The 27,552-nt window shown below is 47.4% G+C and overlaps 2 protein-coding genes across 4 annotated transcripts in view; both read right to left on the bottom strand.

Annotated features, from left to right (window-relative positions):
• Nucleotides 1-185: 185 nt before the first annotated feature.
• Nucleotides 186-9,097, bottom strand: CHGB (chromogranin B). 2 transcript variants are annotated; one of them, XM_042036597.1, is made up of 5 exons: nt 8,989-9,097; nt 5,286-5,329; nt 4,107-4,200; nt 1,642-3,329; nt 186-563 (listed from the first exon to the last, which is right to left on the bottom strand). In XM_042036597.1, exons 1-5 carry the CDS (start codon nt 9,035-9,037, stop codon nt 480-482), a joined length of 1,959 nt encoding a protein of 652 aa, XP_041892531.1. In that variant the 5' UTR covers nt 9,038-9,097; the 3' UTR covers nt 186-479. The 2 variants fall into 2 exon arrangements, with proteins under 2 accessions (XP_041892531.1, XP_041892532.1); XM_042036598.1 differs by lacking the exon at nt 8,989-9,097 and adding an exon at nt 7,065-7,297.
• A 5,026-nt stretch (nt 9,098-14,123) lies between these two features.
• The window catches only part of SHLD1 (shieldin complex subunit 1), a 40,253-nt gene continuing 26,824 nt past the window's right edge, over nt 14,124-27,552 (bottom strand). The window contains exons 1-2 of one of the 2 annotated variants that reach the window (XM_042036601.1): nt 22,269-22,425; nt 14,124-21,433 (exon numbers count right to left, since the gene is read on the bottom strand). In XM_042036601.1, coding sequence (XP_041892535.1) covers nt 20,913-21,433; nt 22,269-22,410 — 663 coding nt within the window. In that variant the 5' untranslated portion in view covers nt 22,411-22,425 and the 3' untranslated portion in view covers nt 14,124-20,912. Of the gene's footprint in view, nt 21,434-22,268; nt 22,426-27,552 lie in introns of those variants that run through there. The other variant, XM_042036600.1, reaches the window with a different exon arrangement.

The raw sequence follows: 27,552 nt of genomic DNA, 5'->3' as shown, positions 1-27,552 counted from the left end.
ATTACTGAGATTTCAAATGCCTTCTTCCCTCTCACGCTCATGCAAACTGGTGAACAAAATGCACAGATGGGCTCCTTGTAACTTCTAAGGGATATTGGTGGAGTGCCACTGTTCTGTGCACAATCGACCCACCTGCTCCAGCTCACTCTGAGATAACCCCATCAGCCACATGAACAAGGAGAAGGTTTGGTCCAAGATCAATGGTTTTTATTATTGCAAACTCAGACAAATATATTCCTGAAGAACACTAACACAATTATCTCCAAAAGCATATTAAAAATACCTGCCCACATGAAAGGTTATATTACTAAAATTCATGCCATTCAGGTCTTGGGAGCATAACAGCAAATTAAAGACACTTTCAGCTGTGTAAATCACTACACGAGAGTGGACAGGGAATAGAATTTCCTGGGTTTAGGACAAACAACAATCCAGTGGCAGTGAATTTACCACAAAACACAGGTATTGCGAGGACACCTTCAGCCTCTCCTGAGGCTGTTAATCTTCTCTGCTATTTTCTGCAGCTCCAGATCCATGGTGGCCAAGTTTTCCAGCTCCTTTTCCTGTGAAAACATAGAGAGCGTTTTACACATCATTAACACTGGCAAATGTTTTGTTCCATGGAAAGGAGAGGAAGGGCCATTTCTAAGGCAGATTCTGTCCCGCCACTTCCCGGTCCCTGAGCAGAGGGGTGTTAACAGCAGTGCAGCTCATTCTTCGGGAGATTGGTGCAATTCCCTGCTTTGGACTGAACTGAGGCTGGGGAAAGCATGTAATTCTGAGAGCTGGCCCTAATTACAGCCTAATTACACCCTTACCCAGTGGCGGCCTCCTGCCGTGTCACAGCTGCAGGTGCTGTCCCTGAGAGGTCCCCCAGCAAGCACAGTGTGCAGCGAGGGCACAGCTCCACAGCCACAGGGAGCAGAAGAAGCTTTATGCAGCCAATTCTTTACTATGACGACTTGTTAACACCAATTAACATCTGTATTAATCAGTGTCCAGCCTCCACTGCTGCCACCACAGCTCTGTGCGATGCACAGATACAGTGCCACACTCAAGGAAGATCTGGCTGATGGGATCTAACTGATGGGTGTTTTCCAGGATACCAGAGCAGAACAAGAAGTCCAACAAAAAAAAGAGGATTCACTAGGTGTGAATTACACACATGAATTGGGCTGACAGGTGCACGGCAGGTTCTGCTCTGCAATTCCAGCTGGGAAGTCCATGGACAGCTGATTTCACTCTAAACACCCAACTCACTTTACACCTTTGTATTTTAAACAACCCGACAGACTAAGTGGTGCTCGTCAGCTCCCCCTCTGCTCCTGCTGCAATGGCACCTTAGTTTTGTCCGTCTGTAGAGCCTCGAGGGAGAGGCAGGGCCCAAAGAGGAATAAAATCTTTCCCTTCCTGTCTTGCAGCAGACAGGAGCTGTCTTTATCCCACAAACTGTACCCTTGGGTAGTTCACCAAACTTAAAAGTTGCACTGCTTGAAGAAAGATTTTTAAATCACTGAAGATCTACTCTCAAAATGTGACTTAATCTTGTTTGTGTTTCTCCATGCAGTTTCCCAGCTACCTTGGGAACAGATTTGGAAGTGTGCTTCCCCCAGCTTTTCAGAGAAACTGCTGTACACATACCTCCTCTTCCATCAGGGGCCTCTGGCTTAGACTCCTGTCATTCCCAGCTATGTGACGTTTCTTCAGGTCTTCTCCAGAGCTGTACAGCTCTGGGAATTCAGCAGACTTCTTCCTGTAGTTCAGAAGTTGTGCAAGTTGATCCATCTTGTTGTACTGCCTTTCCACATTGTATCTGTTCGTTTTGCCAGGATTCCTCTTCTCGGTGCGCCTGTGGTTCAGAGCACTCTGGATTTGCTTTTCTGACCACCACTCATAGTCATTGTACTCAGGGAAAAGGCTCTTCTCACTCAGGGCAGGCCTGCCTTCCTCCCTGCCCTCCAGAAGCTGCTCCCCTGCACTGTCCCTTTTGTCCAAGTGCCGGCTTTTCCACCACAGCAGTGGGTAGAAAGGCCTGTAGGATGCTGCAGTTCTCTTCTCTTTCTCTGCAGGGAGATGGCCTCTGTACTCCTCCCTCTCTGCGTATCTTTCCTCCTCTTCATTTTCCAGCTGGTCACTGCTGTGATGCTTCTTCTCCACCTCCTCCTCCTCCTCCAGGCTGTCTTCAGTGCTGTAGTGCCTCCTGGCCTGCCCCTTGCGCTCTCGAGCGTAAGCCTTCTGTGACCCTTCCTCTTCCTTGTTCCGTAAGTGGGATCTCCCTCCGGCACGACGCTGCTTCTCCTTGCTGAGGTACCTGTCCAGCTCCTCCTCGTTGCCATCGGCAAGGTGTGTCCTCCCCTCAGAATGGTGTGATCCGTCCTGGAGTCTCCTCTCCTCACGCCACTTCTCACTGCTTTCCTCGCTGTGGTGATGCCTCTTGTTTTCCTCTTCCCTGCTCTCCTGGCTCTGCTGCCAGCTGTCCCTGTGCTCCTCACTGCCCTGCTCTGCAGGCCTCTCCTCCTGCAGCTCCTCCGGCCCGCGCCGCCCAGGATAGCCACCCTTCTCCTCAGACTCTTCCTGGTGTTTCTGACGGTGCTTCCACTGCTCCCAGAGATTGGCCTCCCCTGGGTGTGATCCCCCAGCTGGCTCCCCCCTCTCACCCTCATGGCCCCTCTTCTCTTCATAGGAGTCACCCGCTCTGTGCTTCCCATGATAACCTTGGGATTTGTAGGGTTCCTTTTCCTCCTCTCTTTCTTCACTCTCCTCAGATTCTTCACGCTCCTGCTGGTGGGAGAAACCACGTTCCTGAGACTCATGGAGGTATTTCTCACTCCTTTCTTCCTCTCCCTCTTCACCTTCCCGAATTTGTTTGTAAGGGCTCTGCATTCCCTCCTCCAGGTGCCAGCGGCCCCTGGGGCTCCGATCATTCCCACCGCGGAACTCCTCCATGCTCACGCTGTCCGAGTGCGACTTCTTCTTGAGAAGATCAGTCTCTACATCTTCACAACACTTGCCCTCTTTGCTTTCCTCTTCCCTGTGGTAATTCCTCTCCTCCTCTCTCCCAGTTTCCTGATAGTGCTTTTTCATTTCTGTGTGAAGTGTCTCATCCTGAGCAGGCATTTGGTGTCCAGCTTCCTCTTCCTTGCTTTTACCTTCCTCATGAGCAAGTTTCTCCTCATCACCTCCTTCCATGTACTTTTTAGATTCCTCTTCTGCCTGCCTTTGTTCTTTCTCCATGCTCCCAGTAGGATGTTTTTCAGTCTCTGCTGGGTCTTTGGGATGCCTCACTTCAGGTTGGTTGTTTTCGCTTCTCTCTCTGTCATTTTTATCACCTACAGTAACAAAAGCAGCATCATGGAGTGATCCAACCCTCCACCGAGGTGTTATTTCTAAGAGATAACTGGCTTCCCACAGTACCAAGGAAATTTGGACAGAATTGATTTCTTAATTCTGTTTTTAAAATCAGTAATTTGCTACTGTTTTGTATGCTTGCCTGGAAAAGGATTAACTAACTAATTAACTCCACTTAATTAGGCATTTTACAAGTTCCCCTGGAGTTTCCAGAATAATTTTCCTTCTTTGGCTTTTTTGTGATCACATTTTTAGTATTGAATTAAGCTAGCTCTCATTCCCATTAAAAATCAATGGGATCTGGAGTTGTGTTCAGTTCTTTGAATGTCAGGCCCTACCCATCACAGATGCTTGTTCACAATAAAAACAGAACCATCTATTCCAAGCTACTCAAGGGGTTTTTAACAAATTTTAGAAGTTCTAAATTGACTGACAAAAAAAAATTAAAGAAATCTCATGCTTTGCAAAGTTATGCTTCATCTTCTCAGGCTACCTAAAGAGTTTGTCAAGTCCTCTCAGACCCTCCAGGTGGTTCAAGGAGAGAGCCACATGTGTCAGCCAAGAATCCCTGACAATTCCCAGGTCAGGCTGTTTGTTCTTTGAGCGAGACAGACTGAACAGAAGGAAACCAGAGTTCTGGCACTGAAATTTGGAGGCACCAGTTTCACACAGGCTGAAGTAACAGTTCACCAGCTCCAACACCAGAGAGAAACCATGCACCAAATTCCTTCCCCAAGTTCAGATAATGTTGTACTTACTTTTCTTCAGGATTTCTTTGCATTCAGGATTAATGGGGGGTGCATTTGGCTTAGACAGAGCATTAGACAGAACCTCCACTATGCACCGGGTTACCTGGAAGAGACAAAAGAGGAGAAAAAACCCTCATGGCAAAAATGGAAACTTTACTTCTGACCCAGCTGGTAGAAAAGCCTGTTTGAGATTAGAGTTCAGGCTACTATTGATGAGTTTTGAGTAATCCTGTGCATTTGGGCTTTGCTCCTCACTCCCATACCAGCAGGAAGAGAACAGACATAAGGTCTTTTTATCTCCCCTTCTGTTTGCAGAGGCTCCTTTTGTACCTTTTAAAATATTAAATACCCTACTCAGTACAAAGGAGAGTCAAACAACAAGTGATAACCCACCCTATAAAATAAACAAACACAACACACATTTAAAGGATGAGGATTATCCTGTAGGATCTGTCCAAATGAGGAAGGACTGCCAATAAACTAAAACACCTCTGTATCCTCTGTAAGGGATACACCCCACGCCTTTTCACGTGTGTGTGCTCCAAGTCCTGCCTCGTTTTTAGCACTGAACATTGAACTGGATTGTCTGGAAGCAGAGAAAATGGATTGATTTAGGGAAGTCACACAATGTGCTCTAATTCTAAGCACTACCAAAGTAGCTCCTCTGTATAAAATGATTTGCAAGTGCTGAAGTTGTTGGTGTGAACAAGTGCTCTGCTTGCTGGGGGTACAAGAGCCCCAGGTTCTCTGTGGGGATAACTGGGAGGAGACAATGGAACATTTATGGAGCCATTTGTCTTTTAACTATTTCTGGTTATTACCAGGTGTTTAATAATCTAAATGATCACAGGACCAACCAGTGCAGGGGGTCTGGTGTCAGGTTAAAGGGTCTGGGAGCAGCTGATGGCCTTTATTGAATCACACAGGGTAAGATCTCTTTCCAAAGCAGGAGAGGAAGGACTACATTAGAAAGCCTGTTACACAGTTGGTAACTGAAGGTATTTCATCTTTCTCCAAAGCTGTCACCTCACTGTTTACAGTACAATAACATGTACTGTGTAATATTTCATAACCCTTTTCAAGCAGCTGTACAATGCAGAGTTTCACAAGTTTAAAGAGTTTAAAGACAAAACATGGAGATCACATCACTGATACTTTCTTAGGTTGGTTTGACAAGCAGCTACTCACCATTTCTTCAGTACGGTCTTTTTCCACTGGAACTGCACTGGCACCTGGAAGAAAAACCAATTCTTAGAGACTCTTTAATACAGGCATCCCTGACAGGAGTCCTCAGACAAATAGGTCTGATGAGACAGCTTGAGTTTTGGGTTGGCCAGTCGACTAAACCAGGCACATTCCACATCAAATCTTTCTTTATCTGGATGGAAAAGCCATGTAAAATTGAGGCATAGCAACCCTTGTGGCACTAAAATAATACACACCAAGAGTAATCCCACCCACAAAAAATGCAACACCAAAGCAAGCCACGCTTAAATTCCAAAATGGAACCTTACTTCTAATCAGGTCCTTACATAGTTGCACCTGTTTGATGGTAAAAAAAAATAAATCAAACCCAACAAGCAAAGCCCGTTTGCACCCCGAGGATCTTTCGGCTTCTTGAAGAAGCTCTATGTGCACCCCCTGCCAACAGCAGACCATTCTTCATGACTTCAAAGCAGCTACGGTCCCAATCCTACTGGAGAAATCCTGTCTCACTTGAAGGCAGCTGCTAGAAGGATGGAGAGAGTCAGAAGGGACAGGAAAATTTCCATTCACTGAGTGGTCCATAATCATTCCAAGAAATAAGCAAAACCCCCTCAAGTCTCAGTGGAAAACTACTCTGGAAGGGAGCAGTACAACCCATCCCTCTCTCTCTGTCCTGAGGACACATGGGATAACTCACACCTCCTTACACCAGTTCTGTTGTACCTGGGCCAAGGAATTTGCTTTTGGAAAGAAGCTACTGCCAATAAAACCTCCGTGCTGCCTTATTTTGCCATCACTGCTGCAGTATCTCCAGCTGGTTAATGAGCTTGGCTGCTGTGTGTTATTAATAAACTGTGTCAGTTCCCATCCACCTGGAGCTTTCCAGGAGGGAGGTTAAGCACCTCTGCCAGCCACACAAGAGTGTGTGGAAGCAGGGCCTGTTGTATCCTGGCTTTGCAGGCCTCCCACACAGTGCAGGATCACAGCACACAAACACACAGCTTGGAGTGCAGCTCTGAAGCCCTTACAGGGGTCAGGAGAGCCCTAAATACAACCATGACCTCTCTCTGGCTGGGTCAGTGAGAGACCTCCTGAAACAGGTGAACACACAGCACATCATGGAGATAAAGGAGGCCAGTTTTACCTTTCAACATCAGGAGAATGAGCACTGTCCCAAGGAAGACAGGAGCACTTAGCCTTGCACTATTTAAAGCAACACAACCTTTATTCTCTGTGCTGGCAGAGGAAGCAGACATCCCCTGGAGCACTGACTCAGAGTATAATAGCTGAACATCATACAATAGTAACTCCTGATATTTCTGTGGACTCCCCCAAACACATACAGAGGAATGTGCTTCTCCAGCCCCCATCCCTTCCCTGCATATACAAGTGCCATCAGAGAAGGGAACCCACGCAAGGATAGCACAGAAGGGATTCCCCTAAAATAGCACTGCATCCCTCCCCCAGCATTCCCCCAGTGCCAGGTGGTGTGTGAGGGGAGATGGTGCTGCACAGAGCCAACCTTCTCCCCCATCTCTGGCATTCAGTGCTGACTGAGGCAGGCTCTGAGTTCCTTTACTAACCCAGTATGCAAATAGTTATCACACTGCTGCAGCCCACCCTGCTGCATGCATGGAGGAGAAGGATGCACATAATGGGGGCAGGAGACAAAGCCCCTTCCACTAAAAAAAGTGTTACCCATAAAAAGACATTCTCTCAGTCCCACAGGTGTTGGGGATGCTGCTCCCAGTCACCACTCACATGTAAACACAGGTAGGAGCCCCTTTACTGCCTCTTCTTGGTGAGGCTCCTCTCTTCCTCCAGCCCCTGAGAAAACCTGACGGGCACCAGGGAAAACGTCTGATTTTGTCCTTTTAGTGACGCAGCCACAGCACCTCTCCTGTGAGTGACACCAGACAGAGCAGACAAACTCCTGGACTTTTTTTGCTACTTCAGGCCACCCCCTGAGTGCTGTCAGTGGCACGGGAAGACAAAGTCAGGTTGTACCCACTGCCTTTGCTGTGTCACTCAAAAGCTCACAAGACCTTGGTTAACAGTGAAAGCCAACGTGCACAAAGAGGGAGCATCACAACAATGTCAGGAGAACCAAATGGCATTGGACATATGTCACATTAACCTGTCTGCAGAAACAGAATGAGCCTCCAATCCACACCAGAGCCTGAAATAACACACTGAGGCAGCTGCTCTGCCAGGGCTGAGCCAGGAAGGCAGTGGGGAGCCAGCAATGCCCCACTTTACCCAGGTGCTAGCAGTGCCAGCCCACGCCAGCTGGCAAGAGCTCCCTTGGGGCCACCTGCCACCTGAAGGTGCTGGCCAACACGGCTGCCTCCCTCTCCACATGTGCTCAGGAGGGGTGAAGCCATCATCCTGACAGGGACAGCAGGGTCAGGCAGCAGGGCACCAAGCCATGGGCTTGCAGGAACACAGCAGACGGGACCACTGCGGGGTTCCAGAGCAGAGCAAAGTCAGAGCACGTGCCAGTATGGAAACCTTGCACCTGAGCACACAGCAAGAAACAAACCACAGCCCCACAAAGTAAAGCTAAGCCCTGGGTCTGCCTTACCCTCCTGAATCAAGTCTGCCCAGGCAGTTACAATCAGACTATTACAATTTTGACTAAGTGCTGCGAGTTGATGAATATAATGAAAAATGATGATAAATTCAGGACAATTTCACACGGTTTTTGCTTTTATCTCCAAGATTAGAACAGATCTTCGGGTGGGTCCCTGATGAAATCCCCACATGGCTTTGTTTCATCAGTGCAGATGACTCAGTGTAGTGTCATTCCTCATCAAAATGTCATAGAGTCCTCCTAGGCAGGATCACTGAAATTTTGGCATATTGATTTGCAGAAGGACTAGAAATCTCTTGAAGTTAATGTTTGACCAATTCAACATTTGAAAGCACGACAGCCACAAAGGATGTAAAGTACCTGATCTGTTTGATGGCACAAACAGGAGAAAATACTTGGTAATAAATCCCTATAGAATCTATGGTATAAGTGTGGTGAGCTTCTCTGTGTTGGGGTCTCTCTCCCCCATATTCCACCCTCCCTCTTTGATTTCAATAAAGGCACTTGAAGGCAGTCGACTTCCTCACAGTGTCGGTACAAGTCCCAGAAGTGTGGAGACTTCTAACAGACCTAAAGCCAAAATACTCAACCCAGAATGACACCGACTCTTTCAAGCAATGATGTAAGTATGCATAAAACACTATAGAGCCAAACCATCACCTCTTTCTATTGTGCTTAAGGTTCATTTCACTGTGGGGTCTGAGTATTTAATGCCGCGTGCAAAAAAAAAAAAAAAAAGAAAAAGAAAAAAAAGAAAATCCTGTTAATTAAAGCTGCAGAGCCGCTACTTTGCCATCACCTCCCAGCATCCAGCACCGGCTGGCAAAAACCCAGCGGCACCCTCGTAACGAAACGGCACCGAGAAGTCTTTGTGCAAAGATGCCGTACTGGGATAAAAATACAGGCGGAGCGGCCGGGGAGCCCTCGCCCAGCGCCATCCCCGCGCCCCTGCCCCACCGCCCCGTCCCGAGGGGCGACCCCGGGCTGCGGGTCCCCGGAGCGAGCCCCTCCATCCCTCCACCGCTCCCCGCAGGGGCCGTTCCCGGGCCGCTCCCCGCCTTTCCCGGCGGGATGTGCCCGCGCCCCGCTCACCTGCCAGGGCGGCGGCCGCCAGGAGGACGAGCAGCGCCCGCGGCCCCATGCTCGGCTCTGCCTGGCTCGGCTCGGCTGCGCTCGCTCGGCGGCTCCGGCGCGGTTTAAAAGGGGAGTGGGGGCGGAGGAGACGGGCGGGGGGCCCCGCCGGGAGCTGCGTCACTGCGAGCCCCCGGGGGCGGTGCCGCCGCCGCCCCCGCGCCCCCGTCCTCGTCCTCCACCCGCGGCCCGGGACCCGCTCGGTCCCGGCCGCCCCCTCCCCTCCAGAGCAGGGCAACTTTCTCACAGGCTGGGCAAGCCGAGCTCATCTTCCCTTCCTTGGCAACTACCGCAGCCGTCCCTCCCGCCCCCCGCCTAATACTTCCAAGACCCCTGTACATCCCCCCGCCTCGCCGTGCCTCGGAGAAGGGGGAAAACGGGACTTCCCTGCCTTTTTCTCCAGCTCAGAGGATGCGGTATCATCCTAAGGTCTTTCCCACCGTCAGAGGATGCCGAGCCTCTACCTACAGGGAGGAGGTGCGGTAACCCATCCCTCTTAAACAGCTTCCACAAGAAACCACCGCCGCCGCGCTTCCACATCCCTTTCCGATCAAAGCCTCTTCAGGTGCTGCTGCAGCCTTTTCTTCCTGCAAGGTTTTTGTCCCTTCCCCTCCCCTCCTTGCTCCGTCCTCTCACAGCCTCCCCCCACAACAAACCCAGACCCAGAGAACGACTGGGAAGTGATCCCGGTACTTATGTCACCTGGTGAGGGAATGACACGCAGTATTCCCCAAGAGTTCTACCAGGGAAATCACTGCTCTCAGCAACCATCTCCACAGGCAAACCTCTTATTTACTGTGATGATGCTCTGGGGAGCCAGAGGAAGCCTACAGAGATCAAGTTTTACATCGTTTCCTTTAACAGCCCCCGCTGTCCCAATTAGTCCTTAGTGGAATAAAAAGCTTAAATGACAAGTTAAAACGAGGTCTCCATAGAGGAAGTATGAATGCTCCACCCAGCTCCTTTCAGAGCCAGGCAAAGACCTGAACTCCTTTTGGTTTTCATTAACCCTCAGAGGACCATCTCCAATTTTATGCGCGTTTTCAGTTTTCTTTTTTGTTTGTCCTCAGAGCCAAGCACATGGCCCTCTAATTGCCAGTGCTCCTGGAGGACAATGGATCTATACATCAAGTTGGCAGCTCCCTCTGTTACCATTCTATTGTCCATTAACAATGCCAGGCTGCTACAACCATACAGCCTTTAAACACAGAAAACAGGACACAAGCACAGCGCTCCAGTCGAACTCACGAGCAGCTTCGTCGGTGCATAAAGGAAGCAGGAATTCCAGCTCCGTTTGAAGCCTGTTTCAGGAGACAGCCTGGAAGAGGCAAAGCCAGACACTTTGCTCACCTTGCATTCAGTTTACAATTTCTGCAAAATAACAGAACCCAGTCACCCGGGCACCACGGAAGGTAAATCATGTGCAACATCTCCCGATCCCCCCTCCTGCATGCTGCTCCTGTACTGCCTATGCCAGCCCCATCTCCACAGGCAGATGCTTCTTTGCCGATCTCCAGCCTTGGCTTTGGGAAGTCAAGAACTCAATTCTAAACTGAAAGATTTCCCTGTCTCCAAGGTCCCCCTGTCTGTGTGAGGACTCAGCCTGGCCTCAACTTCCTCAGCTGCTCATGAGAAAGACTTTTTAGTGAAACATTTGCCTTTTATGTGTTCTCTACTTCTGCAGGCATGTATGTTTTGCCATCAGTTACATCAGGGTCTACTTGGGAGCACCTTTACACCTTCAGATTTGATCAGATTCCAGGTTACAAGGATTTGCAAGTGTTGCAGGAGATCCGTGACAGGAGTAGGGACGGAACTGGCTGGAACATATCCAATTCTGTCTTCAGGGTAGGATTCCAAAACAGGATCGCACAGACTTTTCTGCCAGCACTGGAAAACCAGAGCATCCAAGCATCTTGCCCACAGTTGATTAAGTTAGCCTCTGTTCTCAAAGCAATGTCACTTCACATGGATTTTCACAGCCAGGTATCAGCTGGAATGAGTTTCTCTGCAGATCAGGAGAGAGCTGTGAGTGCACTAAATCAGGATTACTGCAGGCAAAGGCACATTTCACTTGATCAGCTGTGAGTGGCACACCCCAACCTCCTTTCTCAGATGTGTCAGTACTCTGATTGCAGTGACATACCCGCCTCACAATGTTGTGACAATCTATTGCTCTATGAATAAACAGTATTTATCCTGTGGGATTCTCTCAAATACAAACGCTTTAAAAAAATCACACATTTGGCTCATGCTAGAAGCTGGAACTTCAAAGGATGACAAGCAAATTTCTGTGCCTGAGCTTCTTCTAAATTGAGAGGAGACTGCATGAGGAATATGAGGATTGCTCTGCTAATTAGATGTGCTAGTGGGGATTATCTTCATTCGTGGACGCCAATTAGCTTTCATGGCATTAAAATACTGCAGCCCATTTCATGAACAAACTCATCTCTTTCATTCAGAAGCTGCTAAGAGGATGGGTCTGGGGAAAGACAATTGCACCTAAGGGCCACCATCTATCCAGTTTCACTGACTTTCAGAAACCTTGTCACACACAGTGCTCACTGCAGCCTAAGGGATAATGGAGCTGCACAGCTGATACATTTTTGGGTCATTCTTCCACAAAAGTGAAACATGACTGTCACCACCTGTGGCCTTAGCACTGAGCTGCAGCTGAGAGACAGAGGAGCTGTGAAGAGACCCTGTGTGGTACAGATGGGTGATTTCTGTAGCATGGGCAAATATCTTTTTTTCTTTTCTGTATTTATAAAGCACCTCACACTGTGGGGTTTTGTTCATGCCAGGCGCTCTTAGGCAGTACAGAAACAGCTGCTAGAAACTGACTTCTAGTCTTTAGTGTCAAAGACTTTCTTCATACAAAAATCTGAAGAATTTATGGGGTATTTTTGTTTGTGAACCTTAAAAGTTCAGTCCAACTCTTCTTGAATTGTCTTTCTCAGTCTTCTTTAAAAAAAAAGCAGATTTTATTCACTTGTAACCCTCTTCTCTTCCATGCAGGACCCTTCTAGCTCCTGTTTTTCAGTGATGTATCCGTTCCACAGAAATGAGGACAAATATTATATGGCCAAACTGAAGAGAGGTTTAAAATATGCCTACAAGGCATAACTGTTAAGTGATATGAAAAATACACGCACAGACTCTGTTGTGGTCTTTGGAAAAAGCCCTGTGCTACCTGATATAAATCCTCAGGGCTTCTGGATACACTCACAGGCTACAGAACGGAAGAGAAGAAACCACCAAACCCAAAACAAAGCCAAAGCCGAAACAAAGGCAAGAGAGGGAAGACCAAGTATAAATACAACCACTTCTCCAACATCCCAGGTTTTCCATAGAATTTTCCCATATGCTGCTGACACATACCTCTCTTCCTCCCAGCCATCCTTCTCTCAGTTTGTTAGCTCAGATGGCAGAAAACTAGATTATGCTGCAATACAAAAATAAGTTTAAAATACATAATAAATAAATAAATAGCATACTTAGGGGCCTGGGGCACAAAGGACAATTTTTCCATACTGCATTCAGCATGAAGTGCCACTTCCTAGGTCCTTCCCTAGTAGTGACTTGCTGGCATTGTTTGCTCCAGGCAGTAAATGTAACTTAGCTCCTGCAATTCCACTGGTAAATGTCTCCATGGGAAAGATGACACTGCTGGGACACAACAGGCAGATTTCCCCCTCTAAGACAAAGCTGGAATTTGCCTAATAATGCAGGCACCACTGGGACTTTCAGTCATAAGGCTTCATTTTTTCTGTGCTGCCACTTCTCACCTGATTGTCTGTCAGAAAATGATCTTCTAGACTCCAGGTCAAAACTGACCTCTCCAGATGAATTGGTCATCAAGCTAAAATGCAGCTTTTGGATCTTGAGCAGGGGCACAAGAAGCCCTGACATGATTACTCATGGCTTTACAAATCTGGCTATGACTAAACCTTCTCCCAATCTCAGCTGTCACCAAGTTGCCTTGCTGACAACATGTTCCGGTTTGGCCAAATTTAGAAATATATATCCTCTGAGAGAAGGCACAACCACCCCTCCCCCCACCAGGTTCGGGAAAAAATAAATTTTCCTCGAAGGAAAGTGAAGAAGATAAAACTATTTATTTAACAAACACACGGGAAAGGAAAATAATGTTAAATGGTAAAATCTCTCGCTGTAGAGGAAAAACCTGAGAAAGTGTTCGAGTCCTCCCTTTGGTCTCCTCGGAGCTGGGCCTTGGCCCAGGGCCAGGCCCTCTGTGATCGATGGAAAGTCCTCCCGATGTGCTCTGATGTTACAGCAATCAGGCAGTCCAGTAGAAAAAGGAGAAAATCCGAAATTCCAGAGAAGGAAAAGTTCAACTCTCAGCCTCTCTCCGGAGAACAAGAAACTGGAAAAACTGGCCAAAAGCTGACTGGAAAAGCCGCAAGCCGGGTGCTTCCTCGCTCCCCTGCCCCAGCTGGAAAAAAAAAGCTGCTATCTTTATGTGACCTTGAACAAGTTTCAAACTGCTTTGAGAAAGTTTTGCTCAGTTTTTTTCTTCCCCCTCTCAGGCTCAGTTCAGAGGCATAGAAAGGCCAATAATTAATTTCTGGGCATAGGCAGCGATATGGGATACACATCATAAGGTCACCCCAAGACACAACAGAAGCAACCTCCACAGCCCCAGGCACCTCCTCCTCTAGAAGGGGGAAAGTGTGAGCACCCCAACACCCTCCTGACCAGACCAGGAGTCCTGGACAACAAACAGTGCCCAAGAGCTGCCAACACATCTCTCTGGGCTGGCTTTTGGAGGCCCGGCATCACTGCAGGACTGGAGTTCCCAGGCAGCTGATGACCAGAGGGAAGCTGGAGATTGCTGGGGCATCTCACCCTGCAGGCTGGGCACAGCTGAGCTGCACACCCAGGTGCTGCCCCAAAGAAAGCCCTTCATTAAACAATCCCTGCCCAACACCCCCTGCCCTTTTTTTACTCACACTGGTTAATTAACCTCCTTGGTGAACTTTGGGGCTTCTGCATCAGAATACAAAACAGGATAGAAATCTCTTTCAGCAAGCAAAATGTGGACTTATGCCCTCGTATTTTGAGTACTGCTTGTCATTAAGCAAAAATGACTTTAATAGTTGCCTTTGCACTGCAAATAATTACACTTAGGCCATTAAATTGTCCCATTCAGTGTTTCTGCCTGCTTTTTGTCAACTGTGTACGTTCCATTTAATATTTAAAGACTGGGGCACCATTCTGGCTTATTTAGTAATTAATTCCTTTAAATATTTATAGCACTTTGACTCTCAGCAACGGTTCTGTTTGGTAAGAACAATACTGTTCTGTGGCTGATAGTGTCATGGAAATTTCAGAGGCAAATTTCCATTTTGCAAGATAAAAACATATAGATTTCTGCAACAGACTGTAATGATTTCAGAGTAAAGTTTTTATTACTGAACAATGTACGTACTGAAAAAAAATCCAGTTATGCCCTTGCACATAATTGCAGACTGAAAACAGTGTTGAGAGATCTATTTTATGACAGCAGTATTCATACAGCAAAAGGAATTGCCCAAGAAATTTTCCATCACCTTTTTTTGAATCGCCACTGGCACAAAGAACAAAACCCAGTTGCAAAAAAAAGCCTAGGAAAGAGAGAGCAAAACCTACAAAATGCAGGAGGATATTTTGCTAGCACCTCTTCCCTTTAGAATATCCTTTTTCCTTTTGCATAGCCTGATTTTAAGACTTTTAGGCTCTTTGTGTGAAATGCTGTGTGCTTATAAAAAAGCTTAAGAGGCTTAAGCTTAAAGGCAGCCTGGGAAATGAAAATACCAGGAAGATGCTCCATCTGTGTAAATTTGTCTAGTAACCCTGATGGTGGGAAGGTGATCCAAACAGGAAAAGCAGAAAAAGAGACCTTGGAAGAGACTCTGCTACCCTGGATATGAGAAAGAGCAAGCCATAGTGCTTTGCCAGCACTCAGGTGAGGCATACTGAGCCTACAGGGCGTCATGCCCTGGCTTTGGGAAAAATCAGCTCCCACCCATGAGGGGTGGCTGCCTCAGGGGGAACACTGCGGCTCAAATGGGCCTGGGCGGCAAACTTAGGCTGGGAACAAAGTTAAGAGGACACCTCCTGTCAGCACCCAAGCTGGCCAAGCAGTGCATGCAGGTGACTGTCCCACCCAGGCTGAGTAGCTCTGAGGACAATCTGGGACCGGGGCTGTCGGGGTACCTGCTGCCCTCAAACACTGGACAAGTGTCTGCACTTTATCAGCTTCATTTCTTCCTCCTCGTGGCAGCCTGGGGGCTGGCACCATCTCGCCTCACCAAGCACTGGTGCTGCAGAGGCACCCCACGGCAGTGGGAACGGGAGGAAGGGGCACAGGAATCAGTCTGACCCTTGTCCAGCACACCACTGCATTCTCAGCCTAATTCACTGCTGCCTTTGGAAAGACTCCCCCAGCCCTCAAAGTAGCAGTCTGTCTCCTCATCCCAGAATAATTTTTTCCCCCAGTTATTCACGGGCAAACAGTCTGTTCTTGAGCACCAGACAAGCAGCAATAACACTCCCAGAGACAGAACCCAGCCACGGGACTTGTCTGCACTCACACGTTTATCATGCGGTGCTCGACTTGTCGCAGGGAGCAGTCAGACCCAGGGAAGATGCAAAAACAAGGATCAAAACCAAGCTGGCCTCACAGAACACGTGCCGAGTTGTTTCTTAAACAGGGAGCTTGGACCACAGATGCAAAACCTCTATGATTGTTTCAGCCTCTAATTGCAGGGGTTTGAGCTTTTGCTGTTAGACAAAGCCGCGGGTGTAAATGCCCTGCCCTCTCACTCTCTCTGAAGCTCTCAGACACCCAAAACAAGCTGCTGGCAACTTAAACTAACTAATTGGGGGAAGTCACACTGAAAATGTGTTGGAGGGCACAGCATCCCCACCTCAGTATGCTTAATTACAGAATCATCCCGGTTCTCTGGCCGGGAAGGGCTGATTTTAGCACCCATTTAGCACCATTCCTGGCTCATCTCTCACAGCAGTGCAGATAACACTAGAAGGTGATACCTGCCCTAAGGCTGACTGACATTTCCCACTACAAGAACCTACCTTCCAATGCAAGTGAAAGTTTGTTTGGCTCGAACTGACAGTGTAATTTTCTATGACAGTTGTTCTTTCATTACAAGACTTTCCCTCCCAAGTCCCAGCACCTGCAAACAAACAGGCCACTGCAAAGGCAATTTAAAAAAAGGTTTGACCTTTCAGCCACGAGTTTTCTGGCTTTGGTTAGCTCCAGCTACTGCTTTAATCACATCTTATTATTTCATGCTCCGTGTGTTATGTGCCAGATTTTACTTTTAAGGAAGAAATGCTGGCATATGTTGTTGCCTAATGGATGTGTGTAGAAAAATAGTCATTAGGGAAAGCCTACAGAAGAGGGTATTTTTAAAACGAACTTCTGTGTTGTGGGAAAACATATGCCCCACACAAAATCATCAGTGCTCAGGAATGAAATAGCCACATTTCTAGAGGATGCATACTGCCTGTTGTACACCAGTTTTAACAACCATATGTCCTGACATATCCAAGTATACCAAACCACCCTAAACTCCGGGGGAAAAACCCCCTGCTGGTGTAAATGGCCCTGGCCCCATTCACTTCACGGAGGCCTGCTTCAGCACCTGAGAGAGGAGCTCAGCTCTCCCTGGCTGCTTTGGGGCTCCAGGACTGGGTAGGTCGCTGGCATGAATCAGCACCTCCCACCAGCAGCCGTGTGGGAGGCAAAATAAAAATGCTGTCGGAGTAAGCAGCAGAGAGGCCATTGATACCAAACGTCCTGGAGCAGCTCCCAGCCCAGGGAATGACTTAACAGCAGCAGGATTCGTCAGGGATGACAGAAGATCTTGGATCAGGCATTTATGTAAGGGAACAGAGGCAGCACTCTCAGCCTGCCAGACCCAGTCCTAGGCTGAGCCCCAGGGCTGCTCCAGTGGCTGGTGTGCACGGGCAGGGGCTTAGTGCCTGCAGCGCTACAGTCACCCCTCTGAGACACTGGGGATGCTGGTCCAGCTCAGGTGCAAAACACCCAGCTCAGAGCACACACTTCTCTAACACACTTTGGGTGGGATTTGGATCTGGGCTACGCAGCAGGGAAACCCCTGAGCCATGGTTGTCAAGTCCTCACCATGTCCTGCATTCCTCCTCCTTGGCAATGGTGGATCAATTTTGGCCTTGCTTGTCTTACCCTATGGGACTGATGTGATTCCCCATCTTTTACTTCACTTACACATCTTGCTTGAAGATCTTGTGGGAGGGATCCTGTATACCCAGAGCCCTGAAAGGTGGTGTAGGTTTTCAGGTGCTGTCCTCAGTTAGGCTCAGAGATCTGCTCCTCGGCCGTGAGCCTTGAACAAGCAGAAGGAAAAAACCCCTTGGACTTGTTCTGCAGTGTAAGCCCCCAGATGCCTTTGCTAAAGCAGTCCCCACACACAGGGGAATGAAGGGAGGTGACAGCAGCTGGCTTTGGCAGCAGAGGTGAGAACCAGCAGTGCTGGGGAGACAGGGTGAGCTGAAACCACACAAGTGTCAAAACTAAGTCAAGTGCAAGCCATGGAAAGAGGAAGGCACTTCACCTCTCAGGAATAAACTGAGTTTCTCAGATTATTGCACAGGATGGGAGAAATAGACAGAACATGGGACATTTCTGTGAGGGCTTCATACCACTCTTGGTACTTGCCATGCAAAAAGATTCTGGTCTTACCTTGAGGAAGCCATGGATAGTCATATCCATGATCCACTGGAAGTGAGCAGCGCACAGAACTGCAGGCACTCCTGATTCTGAGGGGTTCAAACTTCTCAAAAGACTGCATGTTTCAGCAGCACCAAGATTACCCTACCCTCTGCAAGATGCCAGCCAAGATTTGTAGATATGAGTCATAATCCAAATTTTTCAGCTGTATCCAGTCTGTTCTGCCTACGTTGGTCCTTAAAATTGAACAGTTTCATGCTTTCCTCTGCCAGTATCTCTCTTCATGCTCTTTCAGCAGCCACCTATTCTCTATTTTGTCATTGCTTGCATCTCAGTACCTAAAGGGTTCAAGAGTAATGAGCCTCTTCTTGCTGCACCGGACATTTCTAATGAGAAAACTGTGACGTTAAAGGCAGTTGTGCAGCCCACGAACCAGAGGAGCTGAAGAAGGAGCAGGAGCTCTCTGGAGGTGCCCCATCCCCCTCTGGCCCCTGGTGTGAAGCAGCAACATCTCGCCACAGAGGGACCCCAGGTTAACTTCCTGTGTGGACACACATCTCCCAAACTACAGAGGCCTCATTTTGCCATCACTGAAAACACTGAACAACAAATGAACAGCTACTCCCTCAATGTTTGCTATAACTCATTCCAAAAATGGATAAAATGATGGCAGCTCAGGTTACTAAGGCCTCAGGAGGAGCATCCTGTGCACACCCCAGAGGGGCTCCAGGCAGACACCTCATGTTTTGTTGCGAGTAGGGAAACCCACGTGTGTCTCTAGGGCTACTCTGGGGTCAGACTAGAGTCAATCAGGGCTTCATTTCCATCAAAACCCAGTAGGGGTGTCTCAGACATCAGTAGCAGCAGGTCTCCCCTAAAGAGCAGGAACTTATTTTCCAGCAAGCTTTCTCTGTGGAAATTGAATGTCTTTGGTTTTTATTTTCTTTAAAAAACAAGTCTGAACAGGAAACCAGATGGTTTTAGAGCTAACCCAAAGCACTGACCAATTCATCAACAAACCAAATACAGCAACTAAAGGGATTCAGATGCAGACCTCTGATTTCTCCATCTCTCTCTTCATGGGAGTTTATTTCCCTTTAAATGGCAGCTCAGAGGTTTTGCACAGCAACTAATTTAACCGTGTGGAACAGCATAAATGCTGGCAAAAAATTAAAAGCAACATCTGATTCACACTGAAGACCTTCCTTCTTCCCTGTACACCCTTAGCAATAGCTCCCTACATCTGTCAGTACCAATGCCCTTATGGCTGTGACAGCTCTGTGGGGTTAAGCAATGTGAGCTGGCAGAGGGGCCACTGATGTTACTGTAATTACTGACAGCACACTCAGGAGCATGCTTCCTTTTCCCAGCTGTACCTATGGCTAAACTAGCTGCTATGACCTTTCTCTATAGTTTTTGCCAGCAGGGTGCTTTCATCTGGATTTTGATACACAAGCATCTGTGGATTTGTTTGCTACTACAGAAATGATGCTGCATCCTCAACTCTGTTTTTCCCCCTAGCACCTTTAACTTGAGTAGCTGGGGGAGCAGCTGAAGGTCTGCCCCAGTATTCTGTGTGCCCTCCAGCACATGTACAACACCTCTGCCATAAAAGCAAGCAAGCAACACACCAAGCAGGACCACCACAAAGCCAAATGTATTGGTTCCATGATGACTCATGGACAGGAAAACAAATCCAGGCACTTGCAATATCAATCTGTTTGCAAAGAGAGATTACACCAAATCCTAAGACTTTGGCCATAACTTGCAGCCCGCTGGGCCTCCTCCTGCTCTGACTGAAGGCAGCAGCCAAATTTCCATTGCCTTTGCTGGAAACACCTGCAGAGCACAGCCACTGTGCCAATCTGCCGGGGGCAGCAAGGCAGGAATAGCAGCCCTATGTGGGACTGCAGCAGGGAATGTGACATGCAGGAACACAAACACCCACTCTGAGATCTGGCCAGTGTGGAGAGGGAGTGGGTGACAGGTCTCAGCAGCTGGGCTGGCAAACACTGGATATCCAATACCAAAACTGGTGTGAGCAGTGTGGCTGTACTGGAGTAACCACATTGATGCTGATCTTTGAGACCCCAACCACCCTTTCTTTCTTTCTCCTTTGCCCATCTGCTGTCATCTCAAACACATCCCTTCCTCTGGCACTCTCTGCTTCCCTACTCACACCCACACTGGAGAATGGCCTCCCCAGTCAGCAAACAACATCACTACAGCAAACTCCTCTTTCAGTGGACAGGCCAGTGGGTGGAAAAGACATTTATCTGCCTGGCAGAGGCAGGAAAGCAGCAAAGAAGCCACCGAGCCGGGAGGCTTCCGAGAGAGAAACCTTAAGTGGCTGTGTGTGGGTTCATTGCTCTGTTGCTGACTGACATCAGCCTCTTTGGGCTCAGAGAGATCTGTTTCATTTTAAAGGGAACATTCCCCCAGGGATCTCATTAGCACCATCACGAAAGTCAGAAAGGAACTGAAGGTTGTTGGGGGGGGTGATGGTGGGTTGGTAAACAGGACAGCAGCACTGTCAGAAAACATGCTCACAAACTGTATTTTCTCTTTCTCATGCACACACACGCTGCCTCTGTCAGAAGAACTCACCTGGCATTGCAATCATGATCTGTGGGGTCATATGTCTGCATATAAAAACACAGAGCTAACAGGCACCCCGTGGAGGCAAATGTGTTACAGTATCAGCCAGGTATGGAACAAAAACTTCCCCTCTGTAGGGCTGGGGCACACCATGCCAAGGTCACTCAAAACAGTCTGTTACAGCCAAAAGCACCTGGACAGCCATCCACAGCCCACAGGGACTGAACTTGGGCTGGACCACTGCTCAGCTGGGGTAAGGATGTAGGCCAATTTAAAAGCCTGGCAGATAAAAATTATCACAATTGATGTCCCAGCAACAAACACTGCATCACCCCTCCCAATTAGTCAACACATCCCAAGCAGTTACATGGATGCTCCTCATTCAGTCCTGCCCTGCAGAGACCAAGGTGCAAGGTCTGCTCTGGGTGAACCCCTCCATGGAGCCTCTGGTGTTGAAGGTGGTGCTCAGAGAACAATGTCTTTCTAAGAAAGTCACCTCTTTCTGGAGTGAAAGCAAAGCTCCAAGGACAGAAACAAACCACTGACTTGCTCACTTCTCGTGTGACCCATCAGGGTTACGTTCTGCCTGTGTTTGTTTCAAGAGGAACTGCAGGATGTCATCTGAGAGTCCAGGTGTCCTCGTTTTGGTTTCCAACAAGACTTCTCCTTCAGCTGGCCTTGAAAAGCAAGCAGAAGGGGGGTGGTTTGGAAAGATCTTACATCCATCTCTGTTCAAGACCAACTGCGCCATTTGCAGGCAACGTGACACATATTTTGTTCCATCCTTTTGTTCCAGCTCTGAAATCTTCTGTGACAGACACCGTGAGGCAGCCTCGTAGGTTGGATCCTTTCTCTCTGGCTGCTTGCTACAGTACATGTTGTAGAAGCCATCCAGAGAGTCCCTGATGCTGGGACCTTCTGCACTGTCACGTTCATATGTCCATGAGAGCACAGCATCATTGGGTTCGGAGGGCTCACACAGCCCTGCTTTTGGGTAACATCTCACGTTTGCTTCCTCAGAGCCTTCAGCAGAACAGCTCACAGGAGCTGCAGATGATGGATTGCTCTCTCCTGCAAGCATAGGATCAATGAAACTCATTAGTCACCAGGTCATCCCTGTGGCAAAGACTTTTTCTGTCCCCCTCCCACTGCAAGTCTGGCAAACAGGCTCTTTGCAGGAGCAAACCAAGTGCTGCTCTGAACACAGCTGGGCTGCCACAGAGCATTCCTGCACAGATTGATGTAAGATGGGCTGACCTGGGGACCTCGCAGTAGTCCCAGCCTTGACACTGCAGTGACTGCACTTGGTGGTACAGACCTCCTGGCTCCTCTCAGTTACACTTCCAAAGAGGTGGAAACTGGGATCTGCTGCTCCTGGAGATGACAGCTGACCCACTGAGAAGCCTGGTTTGCAGCTGAGACAGTTCTGCATCTGTTCCAGTTTTTTCCCTTGTCCCTTGGTCTAATCCTTACCTTTCCATGGTTCTCAATTTTACGCCTACATAACTGCATAACATGCAGTCCTGACCTCCAGCCTTCAGCCAGATTCACAGCCTCCAACACTGTTCTGGTGACTGCACAGCGTATCAGAATGAGGACTGCAACAGGGGACTCTGTGCTTCCCCGTGAAATCCCACTTTTGCAGCCCCGCTGCACTAAACACTCTCCCCACATCCTGATGGAATTTCTATGGATAAAATTTATGTAAAGGCCAAGGACTCACTCTTGCCTAGCTCTTCTCCTTCCCTGCTGACCCACACCTCTGAGTAACAGTCTGTATTTTTCTCCTGCTTCAGAGCAATCAAGGGGGATGCTTTGCACTAACACAGCACAACAGGGCCACTTGGCAATGACCAGACCAGGATGATCAGCAAGCTTCTAGGAGGAGGAAGTTCCATAAAGAGACCTTGAATTGGGCTCTGGTACCCAGGTAGTGCCTCTGACTGCAATCTCATCTCCAAGTCCACTGTGCCAGAGTGTTTGCCAAGCACCTGACTCACAGACAAGGAAGTTTTCCAGGGCTCAGCCAGAGGTTGCACAGCCGTCATCTGCAAGTTACATAAGCAGGATGCAGGCAGGCAGAAAATAGCTTGGTCTTTTCTAATTCTGTGAAATGTGAAGCAGAGTGCAGTCCTTCATTTTGGTAGGAGACCATGTTCAAAGGGAGTCTCAGTGTGGTGAAGGCTGTTTTTCCCTCCTGGTACACAAAGAGCCACCCTTCCCTTCCTAAGCAGAGATTCATTAAAATGAAATTAAGCTGCCTGTGCAGCCACACTGTACCTCGTCTCTTTCTTCCTGTCCCTACTTCCTATCTTTGATCTTTCTTTTCAATTTCACTTCATCTCTGATTATGCAATTTTAAATAGAACTTTCCCTCCCCTTGCAATGTGTCACTTCCAAAGCAGTACAAAGAAAAGCTTGGTGGCCTTCTTTGAACAGTGATCTATGACATCAGAATAGCAAATCAGGGAACAGGTCCATTTTTCCTCAGTAATCTCTCAGCCTGTGAAGTTAGAACTGAAGCCTCATGCATCTCTGATAATTCAATCAAGTGGCACTTGGACTCCTGTAGCAATTGCAGACCCCTGTGTCGTGCTGGCTTTTTGCTACCTCCTGCTCACAGCCACATTTTGTAAAAGAGCAGCAGCTGCCTCCAGCTACAGATATCAAGCTTGCATGACTCGGGAAGAGAAAAATTCTGCTGGTTTCATGTCATCAGGGGAGACTTTTGCAATGCTGCTTTGCCTTTCTCCTACCATCTTAGTTTGGATATTAGGAAAAATTTCTTCACAGGAAGGTTTGTCAAGCACTGGAACAGGCTGCCCAGGGAAGTGGTTGAGTCACCATCTCTGGAGGTGTTTAAACAACATGCAGATGCGGCACTTGGGACATGGTTCAGTGGTGGACTTGGCAATGTGATGTTTATGGTTGGACTTAATGATTTTAAAGGTTTTTTCCAACTTCAGTGATTCTGCTGCATTTTATTGCAAGGTCAGTATGGCCCATAAAGCTGACATCCTCTGCTGAAGCACAACCCACCAAAGAAGTGACCAGTAAGTGTCTCAGGGGAATACTCTGGGGTTTGATTAGCCAGAACATATTCCATTATTATTACTGGGAGAACAGTTTTCTTTCAGTTACTGGTTCAGATTTATGCATCTCTATTTCCCAACAGTAGGCCCTATCCTCTTAGTGGACTACTTTGCCAGCAAAGCCTTCTTAAGGCAAGATTTCCAACAGGTCTGGATGCACCAGCCCTGGGAGTGTTCAAAGGCAGGTTGGATAAGGCCTTGAGCAACCTGATCTAGGGGAAGGTGTCCCTGTCCATGGCAGGGGGGTTGGGACTACATGGTCTTTAAGGTCCACTCCAACCCCTTAGCACTCTATGATTCTATGACATGAAAAGCTGGATGCAAAATTCCCAGAACCAATCTATACCTCACAAAGTTGTGCCTTTCCTCAGCTTTCCTGACAATTTTCCAATACATTCTCCAACTGTGTGCCAAGACTGATGTTTGAAAATACATCCAAACCTTTTCCTGCCTAACAGTTATCAGCAAAAGTGTAGATCCTTCCTCGATACCCTCCAAAAAGCTGGTGAAAGGTGCAATTTGCTGCTGAAAGGTGCAAATCTCCTGAATTATTTATAAACCACAGGGAACAAGCACAGTAGCTGGGTACCTGCAGGGTCCAGAAAGAGCTTCTCAGCTGGGGCACAAACAGAGCACACAAGCCCATGTTGTAGGCCAGCGAACATGCTGCTAAAGGCAAAGACAGCATTCAACTTATCAATCCCTTTGCCTCTCCATGCACCTGCACCCCACAGGAAAGCTGGGATTCTCTGATAACACACAGCAGTGTTGCTTCAAAGCACAGACCTCTCTGGCCACCTCTCAGCAGCAGGAAAAATGTAGTTTTATAAATTCCTTTGTAAAATCCTTCCATGGCAAACTTAACAACTCAGCTGTCACACACCCTTGTGTTGGCTTGGCCCAACACCTACAGGAGTCAATGCAAAGATGAGCAAGGCTGAAAACTCTCACTCTTTGCCTGCAACAGAATTTCATCACCAGAGAATCTGGCTCATTATTTTTAGCTATTTTCACTCATTTATACAACTGAGTATTAAAGGGAGGGGAAAAAAGCCAATAGAAAAGCCCCAAACAACTGAAACAGTCATTACTAGTGTCTCTTTCATTCTCACATGATGGATAACCATGAGTAAGAATGTATATTATTTCATCTGCTCCTCCACTCCATGCTAATTGAAGTTCAGCATTTGCAGCTAATTAGTAAAAGAGCTGGGGGCAGATAAAAGGATATTCTTGTGTTTATAAACCTGCTGATGAAAATTTAAAAGCTCCATCTGGTACAAGCACATAACCCTACTGCCTGAAGCACATAACCAAATCCTGCTTTGAACCTGGGCCACTTTCAGTGAGGCAACAATGCAGCGATATTATTATTTGCACTTACAGAAAATGTAGTTGTTTGAGTTTCCATATAACTGTGTTCACACAGTGAAGTTCTCACAGATTGAATTATTTCTCTTATCCCATCAGCATGTCAGGATCTACCTGGGGTCACTGCAATCATCCACCAGAAAGGGTCCCTAATTCTGTGGTTGCCATGAAGTGCTAAAACAAGTAAACACAGACGCCGTCCCTGAGAGCTGCTCCAGCCCTCACACTGCTCCTAGAAAATCCCTTCTTGCTTCTCCACCAGATGTGTCCATATGGCATGGGAAAGCTCAAGGAGAGGTGATACTACTTGGACTAGAGCAGAGCTCCCAACTGACACCGTATCTGTGCCAATTCACATGATTTCGGGGATGCATCCATCTGCACAGGAGGCAAGAACAGGTCCCATGTCACAGCTCAACTCCCTACATGTGTTGACCACTTGAGACAGCTGATGCACAGAAAAGCATTTTGTGGGGTTGTTTTCTTCCCACCTGGCTGATTTCCAGTGGGAGTGCACATATCATCATCATGGGAATGCAATTCCTCTCTGCTCAGAGAAGAGAGAAGAAAATTTGGGAGAATTTGGCAGGAGCTCTTTCTACCCCAATCTCACACAGCACTTTAGCCTGCCAGTAATCACACACCTGAGTACTCAGAAATTGCAAATCTAGACATTTCAGGATCAAATTCTATTGCCCTTGCATGCATTAAGAACATTTCCTCTGATTACAACAGTTAAAAACCCATGTGTGAGCTGCTGATCACATTCCTTTTACATGAGCTGAAATACATTTGCATTGTAGGATTTTTATTACCAACATTTAAATTGGAATAGCACCAAAAAGACAAGTATCAAGACAACAAGTGTCAATCTGCTAAGTACTGCACAAACACCTATCACAGTGAGTAAATGACAGATCCTAAAGCCTTTGGTATATAGCATTGAAGAATTGTAGAGATTACAATTTCTCTGCCTTGCAGAAAACAGCTGCTGTCTTCTTGTGCAAAGGCAAAATGAAATTTCCAATGATATTATCATTCAAAAAGACTGTTATAAGCAGAGCAAATTTGTTCCTTGTGGGTATTTAAACCGTGAAATGAAAGTGAAAATAAGAACATAATAAGCCTTGCTACTTTGCTGTCTCCTTGATGCCACACAAACCAGCCTTCTCCTGTTGTCATCTGCAGTAGGCTGTAGCTCACAAGATGGGATCTGTGAGACTCTGCTTTACACATGACATAACCAGCTATATTCTTCATTCCCCAGCCCACAGGAGAGGCACATGTGGCTGTGTCTGACTGCTGAGTGCTAGCCAAGAGCTCTGCAAATGCTGGCTGCCCTATCAGGAGGCCTGGAGAAAGTGAGGGTGGGCAAAAGGCAGCAAGAAGGGAGGTATTTGGGGATTGGAGTAGAAAAGGGAGACAGTGACAGAGGAATAGCACTGGGTATGGCCCAGTACTGAGTCAGGCTCTCTGCTTTTTTTCTTGTTTCTGCTGCACATTTGTGGTGTGAAAAGTTGGGGGGGGGGGGGGGCTTTAATTTGCGTGGAGTGAGACGTAAGCAGTTATTTTAGGGAAGCATAAAAACCCTTCCCTTTCAGTCTAACCTCCTTAGGAATCTGAAATTCAAGAAAAATAAAAAGTCTGGCAAATGGTGAAGTGCTCTTGAAATGCAATATGGAGGCACAGTGCATTCCCCTAGACACTCTTCCAAATGTCACAGTGGTATTAAACTCTGCCCTGCTCCGAGAGCTCACATTTGATGCCTGCTGCGCCGAGCTTTTAATACAGCTGGGAAACTCAGCTCAATGAAAGCTTTCAGAGAACACACTGGTTAAACACACTGGATTTAATAAACCACAGAGCAAGTCAGCTACAACATGAACTACAAATTAACACTCTTTATCTGCTGAAGGCCCAGAGATAAACGCCACTGCCATCTCACAGATCTGTTCCTAAGCAACCAGGCCCTACAGGCCAGGGCAATAGATATGGGCAGAAGCAGGAGCAGATCATGAACACCATCCCTTACAGCTGTGCCCCAAGAGCCTGATGATGATGATACATCCTCAGCCAGGCCCCAGAGCAATGGGCTTTGCATGTAACCGTCTGTGAACAGCTGCCGTAAGTGCAACAGCATACAGGGACTTCTGTCATGGCAAAGAGCACAGGTGTCTTTGAAGGGATGGGCAGCAACATAACACTGGGGTGCCTGAGATTTTATTTTCACAAGCTAACTCCTTCCCTTGGAGCTCATAATGATCCTAAAAATACAAACAGCAAATTTAAGAACTCTTCAAATAGGTACACCTCGAGTGGTTTAATTTACATGATCCTGGAGCCAGTAAAAACCCTAAAGCATCCTATTTTTTCTCAAATTGTGATTTCAAAAACATTGCTTAAGACCTAAGATAAGATTCTACTATTAAGGATAAACTTTCTTTGAAACATAAACAATAATTTAAAAAAATTTACACAGCTGGAAACATCAACTGTCAATTGAAGTTATTATCCAGCAGATGAGGGCATCAAGGGGATTTATTAAACTGCATCTATCTGCTGCTTTCCTGTTATATACACAGCCTTGGGAACTCAGCCCAACTCACCGTGTCTGTGTAACACTAAAGGCACCAATTTCCCAGAGGAAACTCTGACAAGGCTTCTTGAGCTAATTGCTCAGCTTCTAATTAGGTGTTAGGAGAGCACAGGGAAGTGACTGTAAGAACA

Source organism: Corvus kubaryi, unplaced genomic scaffold, assembly GCF_017639235.1.
Source record: "Corvus kubaryi isolate FWS band 111438036 unplaced genomic scaffold, C.kubaryi_AGA036_p1.0 37386, whole genome shotgun sequence".
NCBI classification, from domain to species: domain Eukaryota; kingdom Metazoa; phylum Chordata; class Aves; order Passeriformes; family Corvidae; genus Corvus; species Corvus kubaryi.
Note: the sequence above shows the minus strand (reverse complement) of the source record. Positions and strands in the feature narration are given on the sequence as shown.